The 21,057-nt window shown below is 39.8% G+C and overlaps 6 protein-coding genes across 9 annotated transcripts; 4 read left to right on the forward strand and 2 right to left on the reverse strand.

Annotated features, from left to right (window-relative positions):
* Positions 1-156: 156 nt before the first annotated feature.
* LOC111799059 (pentatricopeptide repeat-containing protein At2g15690, mitochondrial-like) lies at positions 157-1,787 on the reverse strand. Its single transcript, XM_023682451.1, has one exon. The coding sequence runs from the start codon at positions 1,659-1,661 to the stop codon at positions 282-284; it is 1,380 nt and encodes a 459-aa protein (XP_023538219.1). The 5' UTR covers positions 1,662-1,787; the 3' UTR covers positions 157-281.
* A 573-nt stretch (positions 1,788-2,360) lies between these two features.
* LOC111799275 (serine acetyltransferase 5) lies at positions 2,361-3,982 on the reverse strand. Its single transcript, XM_023682752.1, has 2 exons — positions 3,525-3,982; positions 2,361-3,049 (listed from the first exon to the last, which is right to left on the reverse strand). The coding sequence occupies exons 1-2, from the start codon at positions 3,915-3,917 to the stop codon at positions 2,558-2,560; spliced, it is 885 nt and encodes a 294-aa protein (XP_023538520.1). The 5' UTR covers positions 3,918-3,982; the 3' UTR covers positions 2,361-2,557.
* A 2,378-nt stretch (positions 3,983-6,360) lies between these two features.
* Positions 6,361-7,636, forward strand: LOC111798454 (1-aminocyclopropane-1-carboxylate oxidase 1). The gene is made up of 3 exons (XM_023681609.1): positions 6,361-6,579; positions 6,654-6,874; positions 6,947-7,636. Exons 1-3 carry the CDS (start codon positions 6,472-6,474, stop codon positions 7,515-7,517), a joined length of 900 nt encoding a protein of 299 aa, XP_023537377.1. The 5' UTR covers positions 6,361-6,471; the 3' UTR covers positions 7,518-7,636.
* Positions 7,637-8,444: 808 nt separating this feature from the next.
* On the forward strand, positions 8,445-16,158 carry LOC111798885. Its single transcript, XM_023682232.1, has 27 exons — positions 8,445-8,827; positions 9,108-9,378; positions 9,458-9,592; positions 9,675-9,758; positions 10,295-10,354; positions 10,527-10,571; positions 10,644-10,840; positions 10,937-11,426; positions 11,508-11,609; positions 11,720-11,977; positions 12,057-12,191; positions 12,274-12,357; positions 12,894-12,953; positions 13,126-13,170; positions 13,243-13,439; positions 13,536-13,910; positions 13,999-14,125; positions 14,203-14,400; positions 14,473-14,562; positions 14,625-14,687; positions 14,766-14,840; positions 14,917-14,967; positions 15,037-15,114; positions 15,425-15,559; positions 15,639-15,746; positions 15,826-15,891; positions 15,975-16,158. Exons 2-27 carry the CDS (start codon positions 9,142-9,144, stop codon positions 16,041-16,043), a joined length of 3,564 nt encoding a protein of 1,187 aa, XP_023538000.1. The 5' UTR covers positions 8,445-8,827; positions 9,108-9,141; the 3' UTR covers positions 16,044-16,158.
* A 219-nt stretch (positions 16,159-16,377) lies between these two features.
* LOC111798455 (growth-regulating factor 5-like) lies at positions 16,378-19,103 on the forward strand. 4 transcript variants are annotated; one of them, XM_023681612.1, is made up of 4 exons: positions 16,378-17,053; positions 17,426-17,617; positions 17,700-18,039; positions 18,304-19,103. In XM_023681612.1, exons 2-4 carry the CDS (start codon positions 17,431-17,433, stop codon positions 18,662-18,664), a joined length of 888 nt encoding a protein of 295 aa, XP_023537380.1. In that variant the 5' UTR covers positions 16,378-17,053; positions 17,426-17,430; the 3' UTR covers positions 18,665-19,103. The 4 variants fall into 4 exon arrangements, with proteins under 4 accessions (XP_023537380.1, XP_023537381.1, XP_023537378.1 ...); XM_023681613.1 differs by having other exon boundaries at positions 18,310-19,103; XM_023681610.1 differs by having other exon boundaries at positions 18,301-19,072.
* A 535-nt stretch (positions 19,104-19,638) lies between these two features.
* Positions 19,639-20,652, forward strand: LOC111798894 (protein ELF4-LIKE 3-like). Its single transcript, XM_023682241.1, has one exon. The coding sequence runs from the start codon at positions 20,041-20,043 to the stop codon at positions 20,398-20,400; it is 360 nt and encodes a 119-aa protein (XP_023538009.1). The 5' UTR covers positions 19,639-20,040; the 3' UTR covers positions 20,401-20,652.
* Positions 20,653-21,057: the final 405 nt, after the last annotated feature.

Here is a 21,057-nt window from a genome sequence, read left to right on the forward strand (position 1 = left end):
ATCCTCAAAATCTAATGTTTACTATGAATATTTATCTTTCAATCTACCCTTGACCTTCTCGGCGAGGAGGAGTTCGACATCCGCTAAATAAGGAATACATCTCCATTGGTATGAATTGGTACGAGGCTTTTCGAAAAAACAAAAAACAAAGTCATGTGCTCATAGTAGACAATATCATATCATTGTAGAGAGTCAGTAAGGAAAGACGAGAAAATAAAAAACAATGGAGTAAATATTACGAAGGAAGCCAAAATATGATTGTGTATATACAATTGATGTATTTACCAGTAATCCCCACAAGAGCATTTGCTGTCTTTGAAGTGATGAAACCGCTTATTATCTCTAACAATCAACTCTCTTCCAACAATCTTTGACATGATCTTGATTGCATTGTGACAATCGCCGCAGATCCGAAGATTCTTGATGATTCTCAGCGTCGTTCTCGCAGGCGTACTGATCAATCCGTAAGCAATGGCTAACCGCTCGCTATGGTATTGCAAAGCTTGCTGTTTAGCCTCCTCATCAATGTCATGAAGCACATATCTTGTATCTGGCACGTACCCTGCTTCTCTCATTTGTCCATTCAATCCTTTTAGCTTCCCCCCTTCCCCCTCTTCTTTGTAAGGCATTGCACATCTAAACTCCCTCACTCTGTCCTTCTCCTCCAACATGTTGGTGGCCGATTGCTTCCTTGGGGGAGGGAGCGGTGGCTTGGCAACCGTGGGCGCCATGGACGGGTCATAAGAGAATATCAGCTCTTCGGCTCGATCTTCAAGCTCGATGTTTCCATGCAGTCGAGCGTAGATTCTAAGGGCATCCCAGATTTTGGCTGTGGGGTTGATGGGAATTTTCTTAATGAACTCTTCTGCTTCAATCAAATGGCCAGATTTCCCAAGAACATCAACAACTCCCAAATAATGTTCAATTTCAGGTATGATTCCATATTCATTTTCCATCGAGTTAAAGTAAAATAAACCTTCCTCCACAGCTTCAGCCATGGCACAAGCTGCTAACACCGCTAGAAATGTTTCAGAATTTGGCTGCAACCCCACATTCTTCATTCGCTCAAACAAGGCCAATCCACCATCTCCTTCCCCATTCTCTCCATACCCCTTGATCATCAAATTCCACGTCCTAATATCCCTGTCAGGCATTTTATCAAACACCCTGCGCGCATCTTTCATACAGCCACAACAAGAGTACATTTCGATCAATTTATTGTTCAATCCCACATCCCCACTAAATTTCGTCCCTTTCAACAGCCTATCCACCCTTCTCCCAGCCTCAAGCAACTTAAAATTGCAACAAGAATTCAACAAAGCAGTAAAAATACCATAATCAAGATGAGCACCTTGGCCAATAAATTCCAGAACGTCCATTACCTCACCCGCCTCGCATAGAGCCACTAAATCCACCGTCGACGGAAGACTAAGAACAGAATCGCTCGTCCGGTTCTGAGATTTGGAGAGAGTGTTCGTCGTGGTTTGGCCGTCGTACCGGCGAGCCGGCTTCCGGTTGCTGGAATTGGAGAGAGCATTAGGGCAGAAGAGCTTGGGTCGGAAGGATTTGACCGCGGGAGAGTGAAATGGGATGATTCGCGATGTGAAATTGGTAGTGATAATGGAGTTTGGAGCGGTCTGAGAAGGAATCGAGGAAGCCATTGGTGTGCTGTTTTTGTTATCTTAAAAGGAAGAGCGTTGGTGGGGGCATAGAGCCCAGAAGATGGCCAAGAACTTTGTTGCGATAATTGGACGTGTAGAAACAAAATATCTGGACTTCATAAATGTCCAGGATTTTCTTTTTATATTTTAATTCTACCGTAATTAAAATTTTAAATTTTAAAATGTTATATCAAACCTAAAATTGAAATTAGAAGCCCTTAACCCGAATATTGGCAGTATGGTATGGTATGATATGATTGTTAGACGAACACGACTCTCCACAATGGTACGATGACTGCCGTGAAGACTAAATTTAGGGCATGGCTCTGTTCGATCTGAGGATTTATCAATCTATGGGAACGACTAAGTTTAGGGCATGACTCTGATACCTTGTTAGACGAACACGACTCTCCACAATGATATGATATTGTCCACTTTGAGCATAAGCTCTCATGACTTTGCTAAGGTAAACCCATGATCATTCCCTAAATTAGCCGATGTGGGACTTTTATCATCCAACAATGATAACCCGAATATTGGCGGTATGATCTGATAATCCGAATAATACTTGACGTTTGTAAGAAATATATGGAAGTGATGAGTTTGTGAATCGTGAACAATTGATATTCTAGTTTAACAAGTATAATCATTTTGAAATAATTTTAAAAATAATGTGGTAACTCTAACCAAGGAGTATGCTAGTTTGAAGCTAATTAGCATTTGATTTATTTGCCAAAACTCAAGAGACTGATTAAGAAGCACAGTGGCAAAAGAGTGTGAAATAAACGAAAAGGGAAACCATAAAGCTAGGTCGATGTATCCTGTTCTAATGGCTGCTACAGCCATGAAAATGCCAGAGAGGTGCAAATGCATATCACTCATGCTATAAAGTACTATCAAATTATGTAATCTGACCATTCCGAGATGAACGACGTATGGTCCATCGACTCTCCAGGGATGTCCTCCAGCTGCGATGGCTTCTCCTTCCCTCCCACCAGCCGTGCTGGATTGCCCACCGCAGTCGTCCGTGGTGGCACGTCAATGAGCACCACTGATCCCGCGCCGATCTTAGCTCCTTCTCCGATCTTCACATTGCCCAGAATTGTGGCTCCAGCGCCGATCAAAACCCCGTCGCCGATCTTTGGGTGCCTGTCTCCACACATCTTTCCTGTCCCTCCAAGAGTGACATGGTGAAGAATTGATACGTTGTTGCCTATCACTGCAGTCTCACCTACTACTAGCCCGGTGGCGTGATCCAACATAATGCCTTTCCCAATCCTTGCTGCTGGGTGAATGTCGATGGCGAAGACATCGGAGATGCGAGATTGAAGTGCCAGAGCTAGCGGCCTGCGTGATTGAGTCCACAGCTTGTGAGCCACACGATGAGCCTAAAACAGAAATCACTAACTGTATCAGTAAAATCAAGTAGTCCATATATATTCATATAATGTTCAAAACAAAAGAAACACAAAGCATTTAACATAAGGAACTTACTTCTCTTTCCCTCTATAGTTTAGTTGTAAATCATAATATGATTCAGATTGTTATACTTGTTCCTAGTTTATATTCAAACAAAGAATCAGTACATGAAAGGGAAATCCGTATTCTTTATTATATTGTTAGTTTCGTATTTCTCGTGATCCGGTAGTAGTAGTAGCCAGTCAACTCAGAAAAATCACAATCTTCGAATCAATTCCAGAGTCTGTTCAAATCAATCGAACGATGAAATTTTCATCCAATGAAACCAAAACCCTAAGAATCCCTAATTTAGGGCAAAATGCTTTCAATCCCTAATAATTCAAACAACAGAAAAAACGCCATTTCACCAAATTCAAGAGCAAATTGGAAATTGCAACTTCTAACCTGGCACGACAAGAATCCTTTGTAATTAAGGAGGCAGTGTGAGAAGGAAACGCATGCCGGATCACGTTCTCGAGTCGCTCGCAGATCCGCAATGGCGGCGGATCGTAGAGTGGGATCAGTGGAGAAAGCGTTGAGGAAAAGATCATAAAGAAGAGTGGAAAGAAGAGTAGAGGAGCAAAGTTTGTTCCCTAAATGAAACGAAAGCGATCTCTCAAGCGATGAATGTGACAAAATCGTCGAGTAAAGATAGCTCGCCAACGCCGGTTCTGACTCAGCGTCTCGTCGCGCCTCGGCTTTAATCTGCGCCCACAGCCACGTCTCGTCGTCGTTCGCAGTAGGCTCCATCGCCGTCGCCGGAGACTGACACGAAAATCGAAGCTTGCCGACTGGCATAGCCGGCTTTAGGAGGTGCAGTGAGTGAACTAAAAACGACGACGATACAAACAACAGATAAATCAAAAATATAGAATTATGCTAAATTCTAAAATAAAATACTTAAAAAATTATTATATTCTTCCCAAAAAAAATTAATTTTAACATTCTAATAATTATTTTTTTTATTTCATGTCTAAATCGAGTAAAAAAGAACAACATTTTGAATAATCTTTTTTTTCATAAAGATAATTTTGGAATATTTTTAACTTTTATAAAAGTAACACTATTTTTTAAACAATTGCAAAGTAAAAACTACTTTTAAATCAGGTTAATTTACAAAACTACCCTTCTAACGAATAAATATTTACAAAAATGTTTCTTAATTATTACTTATTTTAATCTTTAAATAAATAAATANATTTTAATGCCTACGAAAATCAAATAATAATGATGTGTTTCCAATATTGCCCCTCTAAAGCCGAAATGTGTGAATTCAAAAGGTTTGCGTCCCTGGTATCGTAAATTCAAAGCTTTTGATTTCATGATTTTGAATGCCCAGTTTTGTTAGCAGCACACAGAGTCATAAAAGGCTGTATTACCCAGTTGAATTTTTTAATTCATGCTTCTTGGTCGATGAACGGTTGTATCTGAATGCTGTGATGTTATAGCGGGAGTTGAAACAAGATCGATTGTACTTACATACCCATGAACAAAAATATGGTATGATATTGTCCACTTTGAGTATACGCTCTCGTGACTTTGGTTTGGGCTTCCCCAAAATGCCTCATACTAATGGAGAGAGTATTATTTGATTATAAACCTATAATCATTCCCTAAATTAGCGGATGCGGGACTTTCATCATCCAACAGTATCTACTAGTTATATGTTCACTATGGCTGATGAACTTATTTGTCGACGTTCAACATTGTAGTCTACTATTGCATTGTCTATCACNCGCAGTAGGCTCCATCGCCGTCGCCGGAGACTGACACGAAAATCGAAGCTTGCCGACTGGCATAGCCGGCTTTAGGAGGTGCAGTGAGTGAACTAAAAACGACGACGATACAAACAACAGATAAATCAAAAATATAGAATTATGCTAAATTCTAAAATAAAATACTTAAAAAATTATTATATTCTTCCCAAAAAAAATTAATTTTAACATTCTAATAATTATTTTTTTTATTTCATGTCTAAATCGAGTAAAAAAGAACAACATTTTGAATAATCTTTTTTTTCATAAAGATAATTTTGGAATATTTTTAACTTTTATAAAAGTAACACTATTTTTTAAACAATTGCAAAGTAAAAACTACTTTTAAATCAGGTTAATTTACAAAACTACCCTTCTAACGAATAAATATTTACAAAAATGTTTCTTAATTATTACTTATTTTAATCTTTAAATAAATAAATAAATAAATAAATTGCTTTGTATTTTAAATCTTTTAAATCTTTTCATTTTAGTACAAAATTAAATGAAACAAAAAAAAAAAAAAAAAAAAAAAAAAAAAAAAAAAAAANGCCAAGTTGGAATTTAAACCATTTGTTTAACTAAAATAAATTTCTTGGAAATTTAAAATTATTGTTTATTTCTCCGCTGAATTAATGGAAACTAAACTATGGGCGAGGAATTAAATGATGCAATGTGTTTAGACATAAACTTTTTATTTTAATGCCTACGAAAATCAAATAATAATGATGTGTTTCCAATATTGCCCCTCTAAAGCCGAAATGTGTGAATTCAAAAGGTTTGCGTCCCTGGTATCGTAAATTCAAAGCTTTTGATTTCATGATTTTGAATGCCCAGTTTTGTTAGCAGCACACAGAGTCATAAAAGGCTGTATTACCCAGTTGAATTTTTTAATTCATGCTTCTTGGTCGATGAACGGTTGTATCTGAATGCTGTGATGTTATAGCGGGAGTTGAAACAAGATCGATTGTACTTACATACCCATGAACAAAAATATGGTATGATATTGTCCACTTTGAGTATACGCTCTCGTGACTTTGGTTTGGGCTTCCCCAAAATGCCTCATACTAATGGAGAGAGTATTATTTGATTATAAACCTATAATCATTCCCTAAATTAGCGGATGCGGGACTTTCATCATCCAACAGTATCTACTAGTTATATGTTCACTATGGCTGATGAACTTATTTGTCGACGTTCAACATTGTAGTCTACTATTGCATTGTCTATCACTAAAGTAGAGTATATGACAGTCACATAAGCTTTTGAATAAACTATTTGGATACATATCTAAATTTTGAGACGTGGAGTCATTGTCATTTTGTATTTGACTAAAGACAATTGAGAGAAACTTTATAAGAGAGACGTTGCGTTGCCGTGTGAGAAATACATTTGTAAACACTTTTGTCATAGTGATTGGTTATTACCGTAATGAAGGTCTATACAAATCTTGTCTCTTTGTTTAATTTATGTTCATGGGTGTGTGAGTACAATCGATCTTACTTCTGTTACAACGATGAAAAGAGTAATCTCCAGAGAATCGAAAAGAGGAAGGCTATATATACTCCCCACGTTTCACCATTCTTCTACACTTGGGTATGAAGATGAACATCCCCACCATTGATTTCAGTGAGGTGAACGGAGACAACAGGGCCAGAGCCTTGTCCGTCCTTCACGACGCTTGCCTCAATTGGGGCTTCTTTATGGTACCATCTTCATATTTTTTAATATCTGTTCTTCGTGTTCATCATGTAAATGGATATCTGTTCTTGTTGCGCAGATAGAGAATCATGGAATTGAAGAAGCTGTGTTGGAGAAGGTGAAGCTATTGGTGAACACACACTATGATGAGACAATGAAAGACAAGTTTTATGATTCAGAAATGGCCAAAAACTTGGGCAAAATTCAATTATTTGATGTGGATTGGGAATCCACGTTCTTCATTTCCCATAAACCAACCTCTAATATCTCTCGATTTCCCAACATCTCGGATCATCTTTGGTAATTTCCCCTTCTAAATTAGCTAAATTAAATCATATTTTGTGAAGGAACTAACGAATCATAGATGAACAGCAAAGCAATGGAAGAAGAGTATATACCTCAGCTGGTAATGATAGCAGAGAAGCTTGCAGAGTTAATGTGCGAGAATCTTGGCCTGCAAAAGACACATATTAAGCAGCTATTCAATGGAACTATAGGGCCTTCTGTCGGAACAAAAGTAGCGAAATACCCAGAATGCCCTCGGCCGGAGCTCGTGAGAGGGCTCCGAGAGCACACCGACGCCGGCGGAATCATTCTCCTACTGCAAGACGACAAAGTCCCGGGGCTGGAGTTCCAGAAAGACGGCCAGTGGTTCAAAATCCCGCCGTCCAAGAACAACGCTATTTTCGTCAACATCGGCGACCAAATCGAGGTTCTGACCAACGGCAAATATAAGAGCGTTTTGCACCGCGTTTTGGCGGAGAAGGAGGGGAGTCGGCTGTCGATTGCTACGTTTTATAATCCGGCGAGCGACGCCGTTGTTTCACCGGCGGCGGAGGCTCTGTATCCTGGTGGCTATAGGTTTGAGGATTATTTGAAATTCTATAACACTACGAAATTTGGAGATAAAGAGAAGAGGTTTGGATCGATGAAGAACATGTGAGCGTCACAGCGCTTTTGTTGACTTTTGGTTTTCAAGGATTATGTATGTTATGGTCTCTTTCTTGCTTCATCCTTTTGTTTCCTAATAATAAAAAAGAGAAAGGAAGAGATTCGATGCAAGAAATGAGTAACATGACGTCTCGAGTTCAAGTTTCAAATCATAAAACATGGAGCGTTCTATAATACCCAACTTGACATTATTAGATTTGATGGGCGTATTCATAGTGGCTTTAAATAGCGGTTGGCTCTTCACCACCTGGGTTTGTAGTATGTTCTAAGGGTTAGGTTGTTCGTCCATTAAAGCGGTATGTGAGCTGGGTTCAGAACGTCGTGAGATAGTTCGGTCCATATCCGGTATGGGCGTTAGAGTATTGAAAGAACCTTTCCCTAGCACGAGAGGACCAGGAAGTGTTGAGGATTGTTGGGACATGGGTTTATAAGTAAAGGAATACGTCTCCCTTGGTATGAGGCCTTTTGGTAAGCCGAAAGCAAAGCCACGAGAGCTTATGCTCAAAGTAGAGAATATCATACCATCGTGGAGAGTCGTGATTCCTAACATGATATCAGAAACATGCCCTAAACTTAGCTATATCAATAGAATCCTCAAATATCGAACAAAGAATTGTGGGCTTCGAAGGTGTAGTCAAAAGTGACTAAAGTGTCGAACAAACCCTTTGTCCGAGGGCTCAAGAGAAAGGAGTCGAGCCTCGACTAAGGGGAGAGGCTATCGTGCCAATTTCTTGGACCCCTTTTGTTAGCATTGATTATATTCCCTTGTTATCTCCTAAAACTAACTACTTTTTCTTCACCAGCTACGTATTTATGTGTAAATGCCAAAGGTAAAAAAAGGGTATGATTTTCTTGTTTTTTTCAAACCTCTGTTATTATCCCTTTGACCATACACCAATCTAATAATTTCAATTATTTAGGAGCGAAGAAAGCCCTCCGCCACCACCAACCCTTTCAGAGTCTTCCATTGGATGCTTTTACTGGATGGACGGCGCTGCCAACGGATGCAACCGGCAACCACAAACAAACTTCAAGAACCTTTTCTTTACTTTTATTCTTCTTCATACTTGAAGTGGAAGAACTTTAATTGCTGTTCATCTCTTTTTTTTTTGATTGAATGTAATTTATTCGGCTAATTAATACAATTATTGTTGTTGTTATTTATTATTATTCCCAATTTCCGTTCCCCCGCCCTCCTCCGCCATCTGTCGCTGCCTTTCCCTCCTTTTTCGGACCGCTTGGTGGCGCGCACACCATCGGAACAATTTCCCTCTTCAATTATTCACTCAGGATTCGTCAAAGGTTCGTTTTCTTTCTTCTTCTTTCGTCTATGTTGATCTTCCGCCATCTGAGGTTGTGTTTGAGTTCTGCTTTTCGTGCTAGTTTTTCTTTTACAACGATCGAAGAATATTCCCTTTTGAATTTCGAATAAATGTTTCTGCCTGTTCATTTCGGAAGATTATTTCTGAAGATTTGAGTCAGACGGTTCTGTTCGTGACACCTTTTCAGTCCATTCGGTGCAATACAAGGGATACCTTTGTTTTGTTTTCTTAACTAAAATAACCCGATCGGTGTTGTGCAGAGCCCTGTGATTGTTGCATATTTGGGTTTCAGTGATGGATAAGAAGGAAGCGACGGGGAGCCCTGGTTGGGGCGCTTCACTTTTCCTGCAGACGACCGAAGATGTTGCAACCGATGAGGGCGGCAGTCCACTACAGAGACTGCAGCGTCAAGTTAATAAAGTGCTTCAAGGCTTTTCAAGTCCTCCTCAACTCAAAACTCCAGGAACCTATAATCCTGAACTTCTCACAACCCAAAAGCGTCAGTGGGCGAACTTTCAGTTGCACTACTTGGTTAGCCTTTTCATTCTACTCAATTTTGATTGTTTGTCATTGTTTATATACTGGAACTTCTTTGTGTGCAAAATTTTAGGACCATCGATCTCAGAAGCAGCCAAGTAGGATATTTGAGAGCATGGTTGTTGTTGGCCTTCATCCTAAGTGTGATATTCGGGCACTTCAGGAGCAATATGTTGCAAGGAAGTCAGAAGCTCATATTGAACCACAGGTGGGTTTTATTCTCATTCTCAATCGAACTTAGTCCTTCAAATCAATAGGTTCTTGAATTATTAATAGTGAGTTCATGTCAGGTCCTATTTGTGTACCCTCCAGAGAAGCAGTTGCCGCTCAAAGACAAGGACCTTCTTTCATTCTGCTTTCCAGGAGGTGTGGAGGTTGGTTGTTCATTCCGACTTTTCTCATATATTAGGCACATTCTTTTTAGGACAATGGGATATTATTGGCACATTCTTTCTGTAACAGCTCAAGCTTACCGGTAGCAAATGTTGTCTTCCCTTCATGGTTTTCAAAACGCATCTACTAGGGAGCGGTTTTCTTACCCTTTATAAATAATGTTTCGTTCTTCTCCCCAACCGATGTGGGATCTCACAATCCACTCTCCTTCGGAGCCCAACGTCCTTGCTGGCACACTGCCTCGTGTCCACCTCCCTTCAGGGCTCAGGCTCCTTGTTGGCACATTGTCCAGTATCTGGCTCTGATATCATTTGTAACGGCCCAAACCCATCGCTAGCAGATATTATCCTCTTTGGGCTTTTCCTCAAGGTTTTTAAAATGCGTCTACTAGATAGAGGTTTCCACACCCTTATAAAGAATGTTTTGTTCACCATTACTTACCCTTGGGTACATTAATGCTTCTTTAGAGTCTTGGATCACTATCTTTCTTTCCTAAGATTTGATTATGTGACTACAGGTTCATGCTGTTGAAAAAACTCCTTCCATGAGTGAGTTGAACGAGATTCTTCTCGGGCAGGTATTCTTTTTGGAAAACGCATTGGAACTTAGTTTTTAGGATACTTTAAGAACACTGCCTTGTTTCCATCATTGGTAATACCATTAGTCCTCTAGTGTTCGAATAAGATCTAAATCTAAGAAAATCTTCAATGTATTTGTAACTTGACTCAATCGGTATGTTAAATTTGCAGGAACACTTCAAACAAAGTGACCTCTCATTTGTATTCCGCTTACAGGTACTAGAGTGAATTTAGGACCCCTAAAGTAGAGGCCACAATTTGCACTCATTTGCTAACTATGCTTTGCAGGTTGCTGATGATTCGACATTGTATGGATGCTGTGTTTTAGTTGAAGAATTAGTGCAGAAACCATCTGGGTTGCTTTCAGTTTCTGAAAAAGCACCTTCCTACTCATCCTTGAGTCGTTACGTACTAACCACACGCAGATGCTATTGCATCCTATCTCGCTTGCCATTCTTCGAATTACATTTTGGTGTGTTGAATAGGTATACATGAAAACATATTAATTTGGAATCCTATTTCCTCATATTACTTTTTTATCTCAATTTTCTAACCTTTCATTTTTATGAACTTTCCTGTAGCATCCTCACTGAAGAAAGGCTGGAAAGATTAACAAAAGGTATTGGTGTTTTGAATTTGGAATCCACAGAGAATTTGAGCATTGAAGAAGATTTGGTAGAAGACATAGGTTGCATGACCTTGGATCAGAATGCAGCTGAAGACATGTCCGAGGTAAAAGAGGAAGATTCACAAAGAACGATGGGAGATGAAAATCATCTTGATCATCAAATATCAAAGGGCATTAGTGAGGATATCGATGTCGTTCATAAGGAAACTCGTGATATCAATGTTGATGATTTTACAAGAAACAAGCAGGCAACTGATAGGCGTTTACCAAATGCTGTTCTACCTCTCCTCCGTTATTATCAATACGAAAGCTCTGAGTNTTCCGTTCCCCCGCCCTCCTCCGCCATCTGTCGCTGCCTTTCCCTCCTTTTTCGGACCGCTTGGTGGCGCGCACACCATCGGAACAATTTCCCTCTTCAATTATTCACTCAGGATTCGTCAAAGGTTCGTTTTCTTTCTTCTTCTTTCGTCTATGTTGATCTTCCGCCATCTGAGGTTGTGTTTGAGTTCTGCTTTTCGTGCTAGTTTTTCTTTTACAACGATCGAAGAATATTCCCTTTTGAATTTCGAATAAATGTTTCTGCCTGTTCATTTCGGAAGATTATTTCTGAAGATTTGAGTCAGACGGTTCTGTTCGTGACACCTTTTCAGTCCATTCGGTGCAATACAAGGGATACCTTTGTTTTGTTTTCTTAACTAAAATAACCCGATCGGTGTTGTGCAGAGCCCTGTGATTGTTGCATATTTGGGTTTCAGTGATGGATAAGAAGGAAGCGACGGGGAGCCCTGGTTGGGGCGCTTCACTTTTCCTGCAGACGACCGAAGATGTTGCAACCGATGAGGGCGGCAGTCCACTACAGAGACTGCAGCGTCAAGTTAATAAAGTGCTTCAAGGCTTTTCAAGTCCTCCTCAACTCAAAACTCCAGGAACCTATAATCCTGAACTTCTCACAACCCAAAAGCGTCAGTGGGCGAACTTTCAGTTGCACTACTTGGTTAGCCTTTTCATTCTACTCAATTTTGATTGTTTGTCATTGTTTATATACTGGAACTTCTTTGTGTGCAAAATTTTAGGACCATCGATCTCAGAAGCAGCCAAGTAGGATATTTGAGAGCATGGTTGTTGTTGGCCTTCATCCTAAGTGTGATATTCGGGCACTTCAGGAGCAATATGTTGCAAGGAAGTCAGAAGCTCATATTGAACCACAGGTGGGTTTTATTCTCATTCTCAATCGAACTTAGTCCTTCAAATCAATAGGTTCTTGAATTATTAATAGTGAGTTCATGTCAGGTCCTATTTGTGTACCCTCCAGAGAAGCAGTTGCCGCTCAAAGACAAGGACCTTCTTTCATTCTGCTTTCCAGGAGGTGTGGAGGTTGGTTGTTCATTCCGACTTTTCTCATATATTAGGCACATTCTTTTTAGGACAATGGGATATTATTGGCACATTCTTTCTGTAACAGCTCAAGCTTACCGGTAGCAAATGTTGTCTTCCCTTCATGGTTTTCAAAACGCATCTACTAGGGAGCGGTTTTCTTACCCTTTATAAATAATGTTTCGTTCTTCTCCCCAACCGATGTGGGATCTCACAATCCACTCTCCTTCGGAGCCCAACGTCCTTGCTGGCACACTGCCTCGTGTCCACCTCCCTTCAGGGCTCAGGCTCCTTGTTGGCACATTGTCCAGTATCTGGCTCTGATATCATTTGTAACGGCCCAAACCCATCGCTAGCAGATATTATCCTCTTTGGGCTTTTCCTCAAGGTTTTTAAAATGCGTCTACTAGATAGAGGTTTCCACACCCTTATAAAGAATGTTTTGTTCACCATTACTTACCCTTGGGTACATTAATGCTTCTTTAGAGTCTTGGATCACTATCTTTCTTTCCTAAGATTTGATTATGTGACTACAGGTTCATGCTGTTGAAAAAACTCCTTCCATGAGTGAGTTGAACGAGATTCTTCTCGGGCAGGTATTCTTTTTGGAAAACGCATTGGAACTTAGTTTTTAGGATACTTTAAGAACACTGCCTTGTTTCCATCATTGGTAATACCATTAGTCCTCTAGTGTTCGAATAAGATCTAAATCTAAGAAAATCTTCAATGTATTTGTAACTTGACTCAATCGGTATGTTAAATTTGCAGGAACACTTCAAACAAAGTGACCTCTCATTTGTATTCCGCTTACAGGTACTAGAGTGAATTTAGGACCCCTAAAGTAGAGGCCACAATTTGCACTCATTTGCTAACTATGCTTTGCAGGTTGCTGATGATTCGACATTGTATGGATGCTGTGTTTTAGTTGAAGAATTAGTGCAGAAACCATCTGGGTTGCTTTCAGTTTCTGAAAAAGCACCTTCCTACTCATCCTTGAGTCGTTACGTACTAACCACACGCAGATGCTATTGCATCCTATCTCGCTTGCCATTCTTCGAATTACATTTTGGTGTGTTGAATAGGTATACATGAAAACATATTAATTTGGAATCCTATTTCCTCATATTACTTTTTTATCTCAATTTTCTAACCTTTCATTTTTATGAACTTTCCTGTAGCATCCTCACTGAAGAAAGGCTGGAAAGATTAACAAAAGGTATTGGTGTTTTGAATTTGGAATCCACAGAGAATTTGAGCATTGAAGAAGATTTGGTAGAAGACATAGGTTGCATGACCTTGGATCAGAATGCAGCTGAAGACATGTCCGAGGTAAAAGAGGAAGATTCACAAAGAACGATGGGAGATGAAAATCATCTTGATCATCAAATATCAAAGGGCATTAGTGAGGATATCGATGTCGTTCATAAGGAAACTCGTGATATCAATGTTGATGATTTTACAAGAAACAAGCAGGCAACTGATAGGCGTTTACCAAATGCTGTTCTACCTCTCCTCCGTTATTATCAATACGAAAGCTCTGAGTCGTCCTCGAGGTATATGATTGTAAACTAGTTATTTACTTGTGTGTGTACTAATCACTGATTGTAAACTCATTTTGAACTTTGAAGTTGTATTTTGTAGTTTTCAGGGGTCTCCAAGTGAAGACAGAAACTTCAGGAGTGATGCTGATGACACAGAGACAGAGGAAGCATCTTTCTCCGGCCAGGATGATTCCACTGACCTACTTGATATTCTTGAAAGGGCCAAGGTTCTGTAGATTTCACAATTGTGCTTTTGTATGTCGCTCTCTTGCTATTATCTTCAATTTTTTTTCCGTATTTACAGAAAAATAAGAAAGGATCGTTACAAATCATATGCGAGTATTACGAGTTGCATTACCCTGGTAGGGGATGTTCTGTTAAGTTTCATCCTTTGGAGCACCTGCATCCCATGGAATATCATAGATCAGGTGAAACAGTTCTGCATGTTGCTGGCTCAACCATTGATCCAAGATCATGTAGTACAAGTCTTGAATTAGCTGAGGTAATTTTAGTAATAATATTTAGGATTAGCTTTTGATTCCTCAATTTAGCATACATCTTGTTGATGTCTCAGGCACAAGGTGCTCTCATGGTAGAGGAGGAAGCAAATGCCTTGTCAATATGGACTGTTGCAAGCATTTGTGGTTCTTTACGCCTAGACCATGTAAGTATATGCCCACCTTAGAACTAAACCTTTTGAAACTCAATTGATTTGTTTTTCCACAGATCTTATCCATTTTAGCTGGAGCACTGCTGGAGAAGCAGATTGTGATTGTCTGTTCTAATTTGGTACATGATTCTTCTTACACCATGTTTGGCTGTTGATTGGACATCTCGTTTGTTAAGTATTTCGTATACAACCTGCAGGGCATCCTATCGGCTTCAGTTTTATCGATTATCCCTATGATTCGTCCCTACCAATGGCAAAGCTTGCTGATGCCAGTATGATTTCTGATCTCTGATAGTTATGTCTTGTTTTGGAGGATATTTGTGTTTGTTCATAAACATAAACATTCAGGTGTTACCAAATGACATGCTGGACTTTTTGGACGCCCCTGTTCCTTACATTGTAAGTATTTTATTTGCAGCTATTTCTTGTAACGTTTCTAATCGATTACTTACGAGAACTTCCAAGTAGGTTGGTGTGAAGAGTAGAACCAGTGAAATACAGTCAAAGTTAACCAATGCAATTTTGGTTGATGTGAACAAGAACCAGGTAGAATTTTGATGTTCATACAATTTAATTTTGCATTAATTAAGGTATTTGATTGGCATGAATATTGTGTTGGGATATGAATCTTGATGCCTATTTCTAGTAATATTTCTAGTAAAGGACCTGGTAGAGATATATTTGGTAGATTATATTTCGTAGATTAAAACTTTTAGCCAATATTGTCGTGCATACTTGAAGTCATCCATAAAACTTTTAGCCAATATTCCTCCTTAAATTTTCTCTCTCCTATTCTTTGTGTCCATCTTGATCAAGTGTGTGTTGTTATGCGATTCTAACATATTGAACATGATAGGTGAAGGCCCCGACAATACCAGAGCTGCCAAAACAAAAGGAGTTATTCGCATCGTTAAGACCATATCATGCAGAGCTAGTTGGAGAGAGTTATTTAGGAAGAAAGAGGCCTGTGCATGAATGCACTGATGTCCAGGTTTTTTCTTTCTTCCTTCTTCTTAATTGGTATTCCCAATCATCTGTTTTGAAAAGTTTTGTGTTTATTGCGCTTATAGGTTGAAGCTGCCAAGGGTTTCCTCAAAGTGCTAAGATTGTACTCGGATTCTCTCTGCTCTAACCTCCGTTCACATACAATTACTAATGTACAATCGAACGATGATAAGGTTGGCTCGTAATCATTTTCGAAGTGTGGTTGCTTACAAGGTTGACTAATAGCTCTAATTGTATTGTTTGTTCTGTTAGGTATCGTTACTCTTGAAGGAGAGCTTCATCGAGTCGTTCCCAAGTCACGATCGGCCATTTTTGAAGGTAATCATCTCTTTTGATGTTTTTATATTTTAAAGGAAGAGGATGATGTAAGAAAAGACTTCATTTTGTATTGTGGTGAGCAGGTTTTTGTGGAGACACAGTTTTTCTCTGTACATACGGACCTCGTTCTCTCTTTCTTCCAGAAGGAATGATCCTCGCTGCCACATGAACGCAAGTTCATTCATGTATAATAATTTATTATATACTACTGGAAATGATGCTTTTTTATTTTCTTCAATCCATCCATAAGTTCCAATTTTCCTCATACTCCTCTTGGGTTTCTTTGTTTCCCAGACATTTCTACAACATTGTGGCTTTATTTATAGTTTAGCCCTTCAAGAAATCTATAAATCGATAGTGAAAGAGCAAGAATGATATTTATTACCCTTTTTTCTTGAGCTTTTTTCGAGGATTGCCAAGTACTAAATGACAACAAAGCAGTAAAGATCGGGAGGAGAACGAAACACCTTTTATAAGGGTGTAGAAACCTCTCCCTAACAGACATGTTTTAAAAACCTTGAGGGTCAGTCTGAAAGAGAAAGCCCAAAGAGGACAATATCTATTAGCGGTGGGCTTGAGCCGTTACAAGACCTGTTTGACTTGAATGACTGCCTCGAGATTTCAGGGAGAGAGAGAGACTAAGTTTGGTTTGGTTTGGCTTACTTTTTAGAAACTAAAGTTTGAGGTGCGTGAAAAGAAATGGTAAATTAGTATTAAAAGAAGTGGGGTTAACAAAGTGAATGAAGCAAGCAAGCAGAAACGGTGCAACAATCCAAGTGGAAGGAAAGTGGAAAGAAAAAGAAAGGAGAAAAGGTGGAAAATGAACAGAAAAGAGAGAGCGAAGCATATGTATGTATGAATAAGTGGAAGGGCAGTGGGATATAGTCTGAAGCAGCTCTGCTGTGGGGTAAATCAACAGAAAAGGTAAAAAGGTGTACATATTTCTTCAGCTGCAGCCGTTTAGCTTCAAACTCCAACTCTTTTACTCTTTTAAATTTCCTTTCCTTTACTTTTCTTTCCTTTTGTTTTATTATTTTATGGATTTCCGTAGAGATGTCAGAGACAAGGGCTGGCATGCAGGCAGGCAGGCAGGCAGGCAGGCAGAACCAGAAGATGCACAGAGTTGCAGTCATAATATGAACACACACAGAGCTAGAGAGAGGTGTGATGAGCATCCCTCCGGCATTATAATCAGAACCATTAGTTTTAAACACATGCACACAAGATTCTGCTCCCTCTCAAATAAATAAATACACCTATTTCTTCTTCTTCTTCTTCTTCTTCTTCTTCTTCTTCAGAGGCAATGNGGCATGCAGGCAGGCAGGCAGGCAGGCAGGCAGAACCAGAAGATGCACAGAGTTGCAGTCATAATATGAACACACACAGAGCTAGAGAGAGGTGTGATGAGCATCCCTCCGGCATTATAATCAGAACCATTAGTTTTAAACACATGCACACAAGATTCTGCTCCCTCTCAAATAAATAAATACACCTATTTCTTCTTCTTCTTCTTCTTCTTCTTCTTCTTCTTCAGAGGCAATGAGCGGAGGAAGAAACAGGTTTCCATTCACTGCAGCTCAGTGGCAAGAGCTGGAGCACCAAGCCCTCATCTTCAAGTACATGGCCTCCGGCATCCCTCTCCCTCCCCATCTCCTCTTCACCATTAACACAACCTCTTTCCACTCTCCTTTCATTTCCACCCTCTTTCCCCACCAATATGCCCACGGTAACTTCACCCATTTTCTTTTAACATTCTTTTTATTACTATTATGTATCATACAAATGTTTCCTCTTTTTGTTGTGTTCAGTTGGATGGAACTACTTGCAAATGGGTTCCGGGAGGAAAATCGACCCTGAGCCTGGAAGGTGCAGAAGAACAGACGGCAAAAAATGGCGATGCTCCAAAGAGGCATTCCCGGATTCTAAGTACTGTGAGAGACATATGCACCGAGGTAAAAACCGTTCAAGAAAGCCTGTGGAAGTTTTGAAAACAACAACTCATTCCCCGGCCATTTCTTCCATCACCCACAACTCCACTCTCCCCTCTGAAACTCATCCCCAACACCTCCACCCTTTTCTCTACCAACATGGCTGTTCTTCTACGCCCCAAAACTCCATCACTTCCTTGCTTCTTGACCCAGATTACAGGTTTGTATCTCCAAAAGAACAAAAAAAAGTTGTTTTTGTGTGATGTCCCATGTTGGTTGGAGAGGAGAATGAAACACACTTTATAAGGGTGTGGAAACCTCTCCCTAGCAGACGCGTTTGAAGGCCTTGAGGGAAAGCCTGAAATGGAAAGCCCAAATAGGACAATATCTGCTAGCGGTGGACATGAGCGGTTACATTTTGTTTCTGATATTTGTTTGGAGGTTAAGCTGATGGTTTTACCCTTTTCTTGTGACTGTGAAGAAGAAACAGGTATGGTTATGGGGTGAAGGAAGATGTCGTTGATGAGCATCCCTTGCAGTCAGAAGAACGCTGTGGGAACATTAGAGGCTTCTCTGCTTCGAATATGGAAGATTCCTGGCAGCTGAGTCCTCTAACAATGAGCTGCTCTTCCTCATCCTTCAGACACAAGAACTGCTCGCCTTTACAAGGTAGTGACTATTCGTACAAGGAACCAGAGAAGAGTATGCATCACTTCCTTGATGAATGGTCTCCAAAAGACACAGAATCGTGGGTTGATTTGAATACAACTCGGCTTTCAATCTCTATTCCTAACTCGTCGCAGCATGAGTTCAGTTCCAACAACAAGCATTACCAAAATCCATGACCCACCCAGCTGCTTCCAAATTACAAATAAGTTAGTTTGTTTGTTTATTTGATTTTCTTTGACGACCCACCCAACTGGGGGTTCTGATTGATGTGTCCAAAAATGTACTTGGATTGACAGAGAAATGGTACTGTTCCCATGAGGTGGATTTGTTTGGATGTGTGTGGAAGTTGAACACAACAGTGGTGGTGCAGGCTTGTTCCATAACAAGGATCCAAGTATGCGCGCTTCGATTGCTGTGTTCCCATCCTCTTCACTGTGTAAATAGTTAGGCCATTAATGCCTAAGGTAAGCAGCAGCAAGCCTCCTGGCATCTGTCTGTGTTCTGTGTTCTGAGCTTCGTTCAAGCTTCTATGTCTGTTGTCTTGTAATGATCATAATAATAACATTAATCTTAATGGGAGAGGACCCCAATGGACCACCGCTCTACTGTTGTAAACAAGGCTTTTTGGGAAAGTCTAAAGTAAAGCCATAAAGCCATGAGGTGAGAACTTGGTATAGGAAGAGAGGTACCTCCCATATATGGATCTCCAATACCTTCTTTACTCAAGTTTCTACTTCTTCCTCACACTTACCTCCGTCGTCTTGCTACGGCATTGTACGGCGGAGCGTACACCGCTAAAATGGTCGAACCCCAGCAACCCCGACCCACAAATTCTCCTCCTTTCATCGGTTAAGGCCGAAATACAAGTCCATGTTACGAAATTGCCATACCTCACCTATGGTCTCTATAATTATAAGTCGCTGTCATGCAAAAAACGTGACGTGTTTTTATCATCATAATAATTGTCCATTTACTATTTGAGACGTTAGAATAAAATAGTCCGAAATTATTAATGAAACAAAAATGAGGATTAATCAAAGTCCACGTGGCAGATGTAGAAGTGTTTGGGAAAGTCAAGATTTGGATCTGAATAAATCCGAAATAACAGGTGGATATTTGACTATCAAAAATAAATAAATAAATAAAAAAGGTTCCGATTCCAAGCGTGATATGTTCTCTCTCTCCATTTTAATTTTAATTTTAATTTTTTTGTTGTTTCCATCATCTCTCTAGACTTCTCAGAAGACGTCGGAGATTCGATTCAATCGCCGATCTTTTCCCCTTCTCCTCGGGAATCACACTTCCTCTTCCTCAACATCATGTTCCAGATTTTCAAGGTACCACCAACACCACCCATTTTTTTCTTTTTTTCCTGTAATTAATTTGAATTAATATGTAATTGTTGGATGAAAGTCTCGGATCCGCTAACGTTAGGAATCATCGTGAGTATATACTTTTTGGGAAGCTCAAAACAAAGTCACAAGAGGTTATGTTCAAAGTAGATAATATCATATCAGTGCCAAGAGTCGGGTTTTTGGGTTGAAGTGTAGTAATGGAAGGGGAGACGGTGTCGTCAGGAGGAGGCGTGGGAAATGGAAGCCAAATTGAGGGGAAAATGGTGCAGACATTTCAGAAGAACTTCGTTCAAGTTCAGGCCATTTTGGACCAAAACAGAGTGCTAATCAACGAAATTAACCAAAATCAGGAGTCCAAAATGCCTCATAATCTCACCAGAAACGTGGGTTTGATTCGCGAGCTCAACAACAACATAAGGAGAGTCGTGGATTTATACGCACATCTCTCCACTTCCTTCACCAAATCCATGGAGCTTGCGTCGGAAGGAGACTCCTCCTCCTCCGCCGCCGCCGCCGCCGCCAAGCCTGGCCACAAGCGCAACCGTCCTCCGCCGTAGCAGCCATGATAATAGTCTCAATTCTTTGGTTACAACAATAATTTCGGACAAGTGTAGGATGTAATTTGAAGTTAGATTTTGGATTTTTGTTGGTGTGAGTGAGAGGTGATCTGTTTTTTGTTTTTCATTCTATTTTTGAAATGAATTTGTGTGGAGGAAGGGCATGAATTTGGTACTCCTTTGGGTGCTCTTTCATGAACACAAACCTCCTTTTGGGTGCTCTCCTATCAACAAAATACAAAATTAATTAAATAAATATAATCAAGATGCTGTCCAAAAGCCCCAAAACAAAAAGGGTTCAATGAATCATGGCAGCTTTGGAGGGTCTTTTCTCCTTCACACCCACACACCCACCACAACAATCCAATCTCGCTCACCGATTCCCTAAATGTTTTTATGGATATTCCTTAATGATATTCTTTAATGTCCTGATTAGAAACATATAATAATCATTATTCGAGCCACTAAAATAATACACTTTCTGATGGCTCAAGGCCAACAGAACGTAAGAAGCAGATAATAATCATATTTGATGATCATCTTTGAGCCAGTAAGAGAGTAAACTTTCTGATGATCCAGTGATAATAATCATATTTGATGATCATCTTTGAGCCAGTAAGAGAGTAAACTTTCTGATGATCCAGTGATGATCCAGTT

This window comes from Cucurbita pepo, chromosome LG07 (assembly GCF_002806865.2).
Source record: "Cucurbita pepo subsp. pepo cultivar mu-cu-16 chromosome LG07, ASM280686v2, whole genome shotgun sequence".
In the NCBI taxonomy this organism is placed as follows: domain Eukaryota; kingdom Viridiplantae; phylum Streptophyta; class Magnoliopsida; order Cucurbitales; family Cucurbitaceae; genus Cucurbita; species Cucurbita pepo.

Excerpts from the sequence above, each read along its gene's own strand:
- LOC111799275 (XM_023682752.1), bottom strand. The coding sequence starts at position 3,917 with ATGCCAGTCGGCAAGCTTCGATTTTCGTGTCAGTCTCCGGCGACGGCG. Across the intron at positions 3,050-3,524 it reads AAGGATTCTTGTCGTGCCAG|GCTCATCGTGTGGCTCACAA; the intron begins GTTAGAAGTTGC and ends TTTCTGTTTTAG.
- LOC111798455 (XM_023681610.1), top strand. The coding sequence starts at position 17,431 with ATGAGCGGAGGAAGAAACAGGTTTCCATTCACTGCAGCTCAGTGGCAA. Across the intron at positions 17,618-17,699 it reads TCCCCACCAATATGCCCACG|TTGGATGGAACTACTTGCAA; the intron begins GTAACTTCACCC and ends TGTTGTGTTCAG. Across the intron at positions 18,040-18,300 it reads CTTCTTGACCCAGATTACAG|AAGAAACAGGTATGGTTATG; the intron begins GTTTGTATCTCC and ends GTGACTGTGAAG.
- LOC111799059 (XM_023682451.1), bottom strand. The coding sequence starts at position 1,661 with ATGGCTTCCTCGATTCCTTCTCAGACCGCTCCAAACTCCATTATCACT.
- LOC111798454 (XM_023681609.1), top strand. The coding sequence starts at position 6,472 with ATGAAGATGAACATCCCCACCATTGATTTCAGTGAGGTGAACGGAGAC. Across the intron at positions 6,580-6,653 it reads TCAATTGGGGCTTCTTTATG|ATAGAGAATCATGGAATTGA; the intron begins GTACCATCTTCA and ends CTTGTTGCGCAG. Across the intron at positions 6,875-6,946 it reads AACATCTCGGATCATCTTTG|CAAAGCAATGGAAGAAGAGT; the intron begins GTAATTTCCCCT and ends ATAGATGAACAG.
- LOC111798894 (XM_023682241.1), top strand. The coding sequence starts at position 20,041 with ATGGAAGGGGAGACGGTGTCGTCAGGAGGAGGCGTGGGAAATGGAAGC.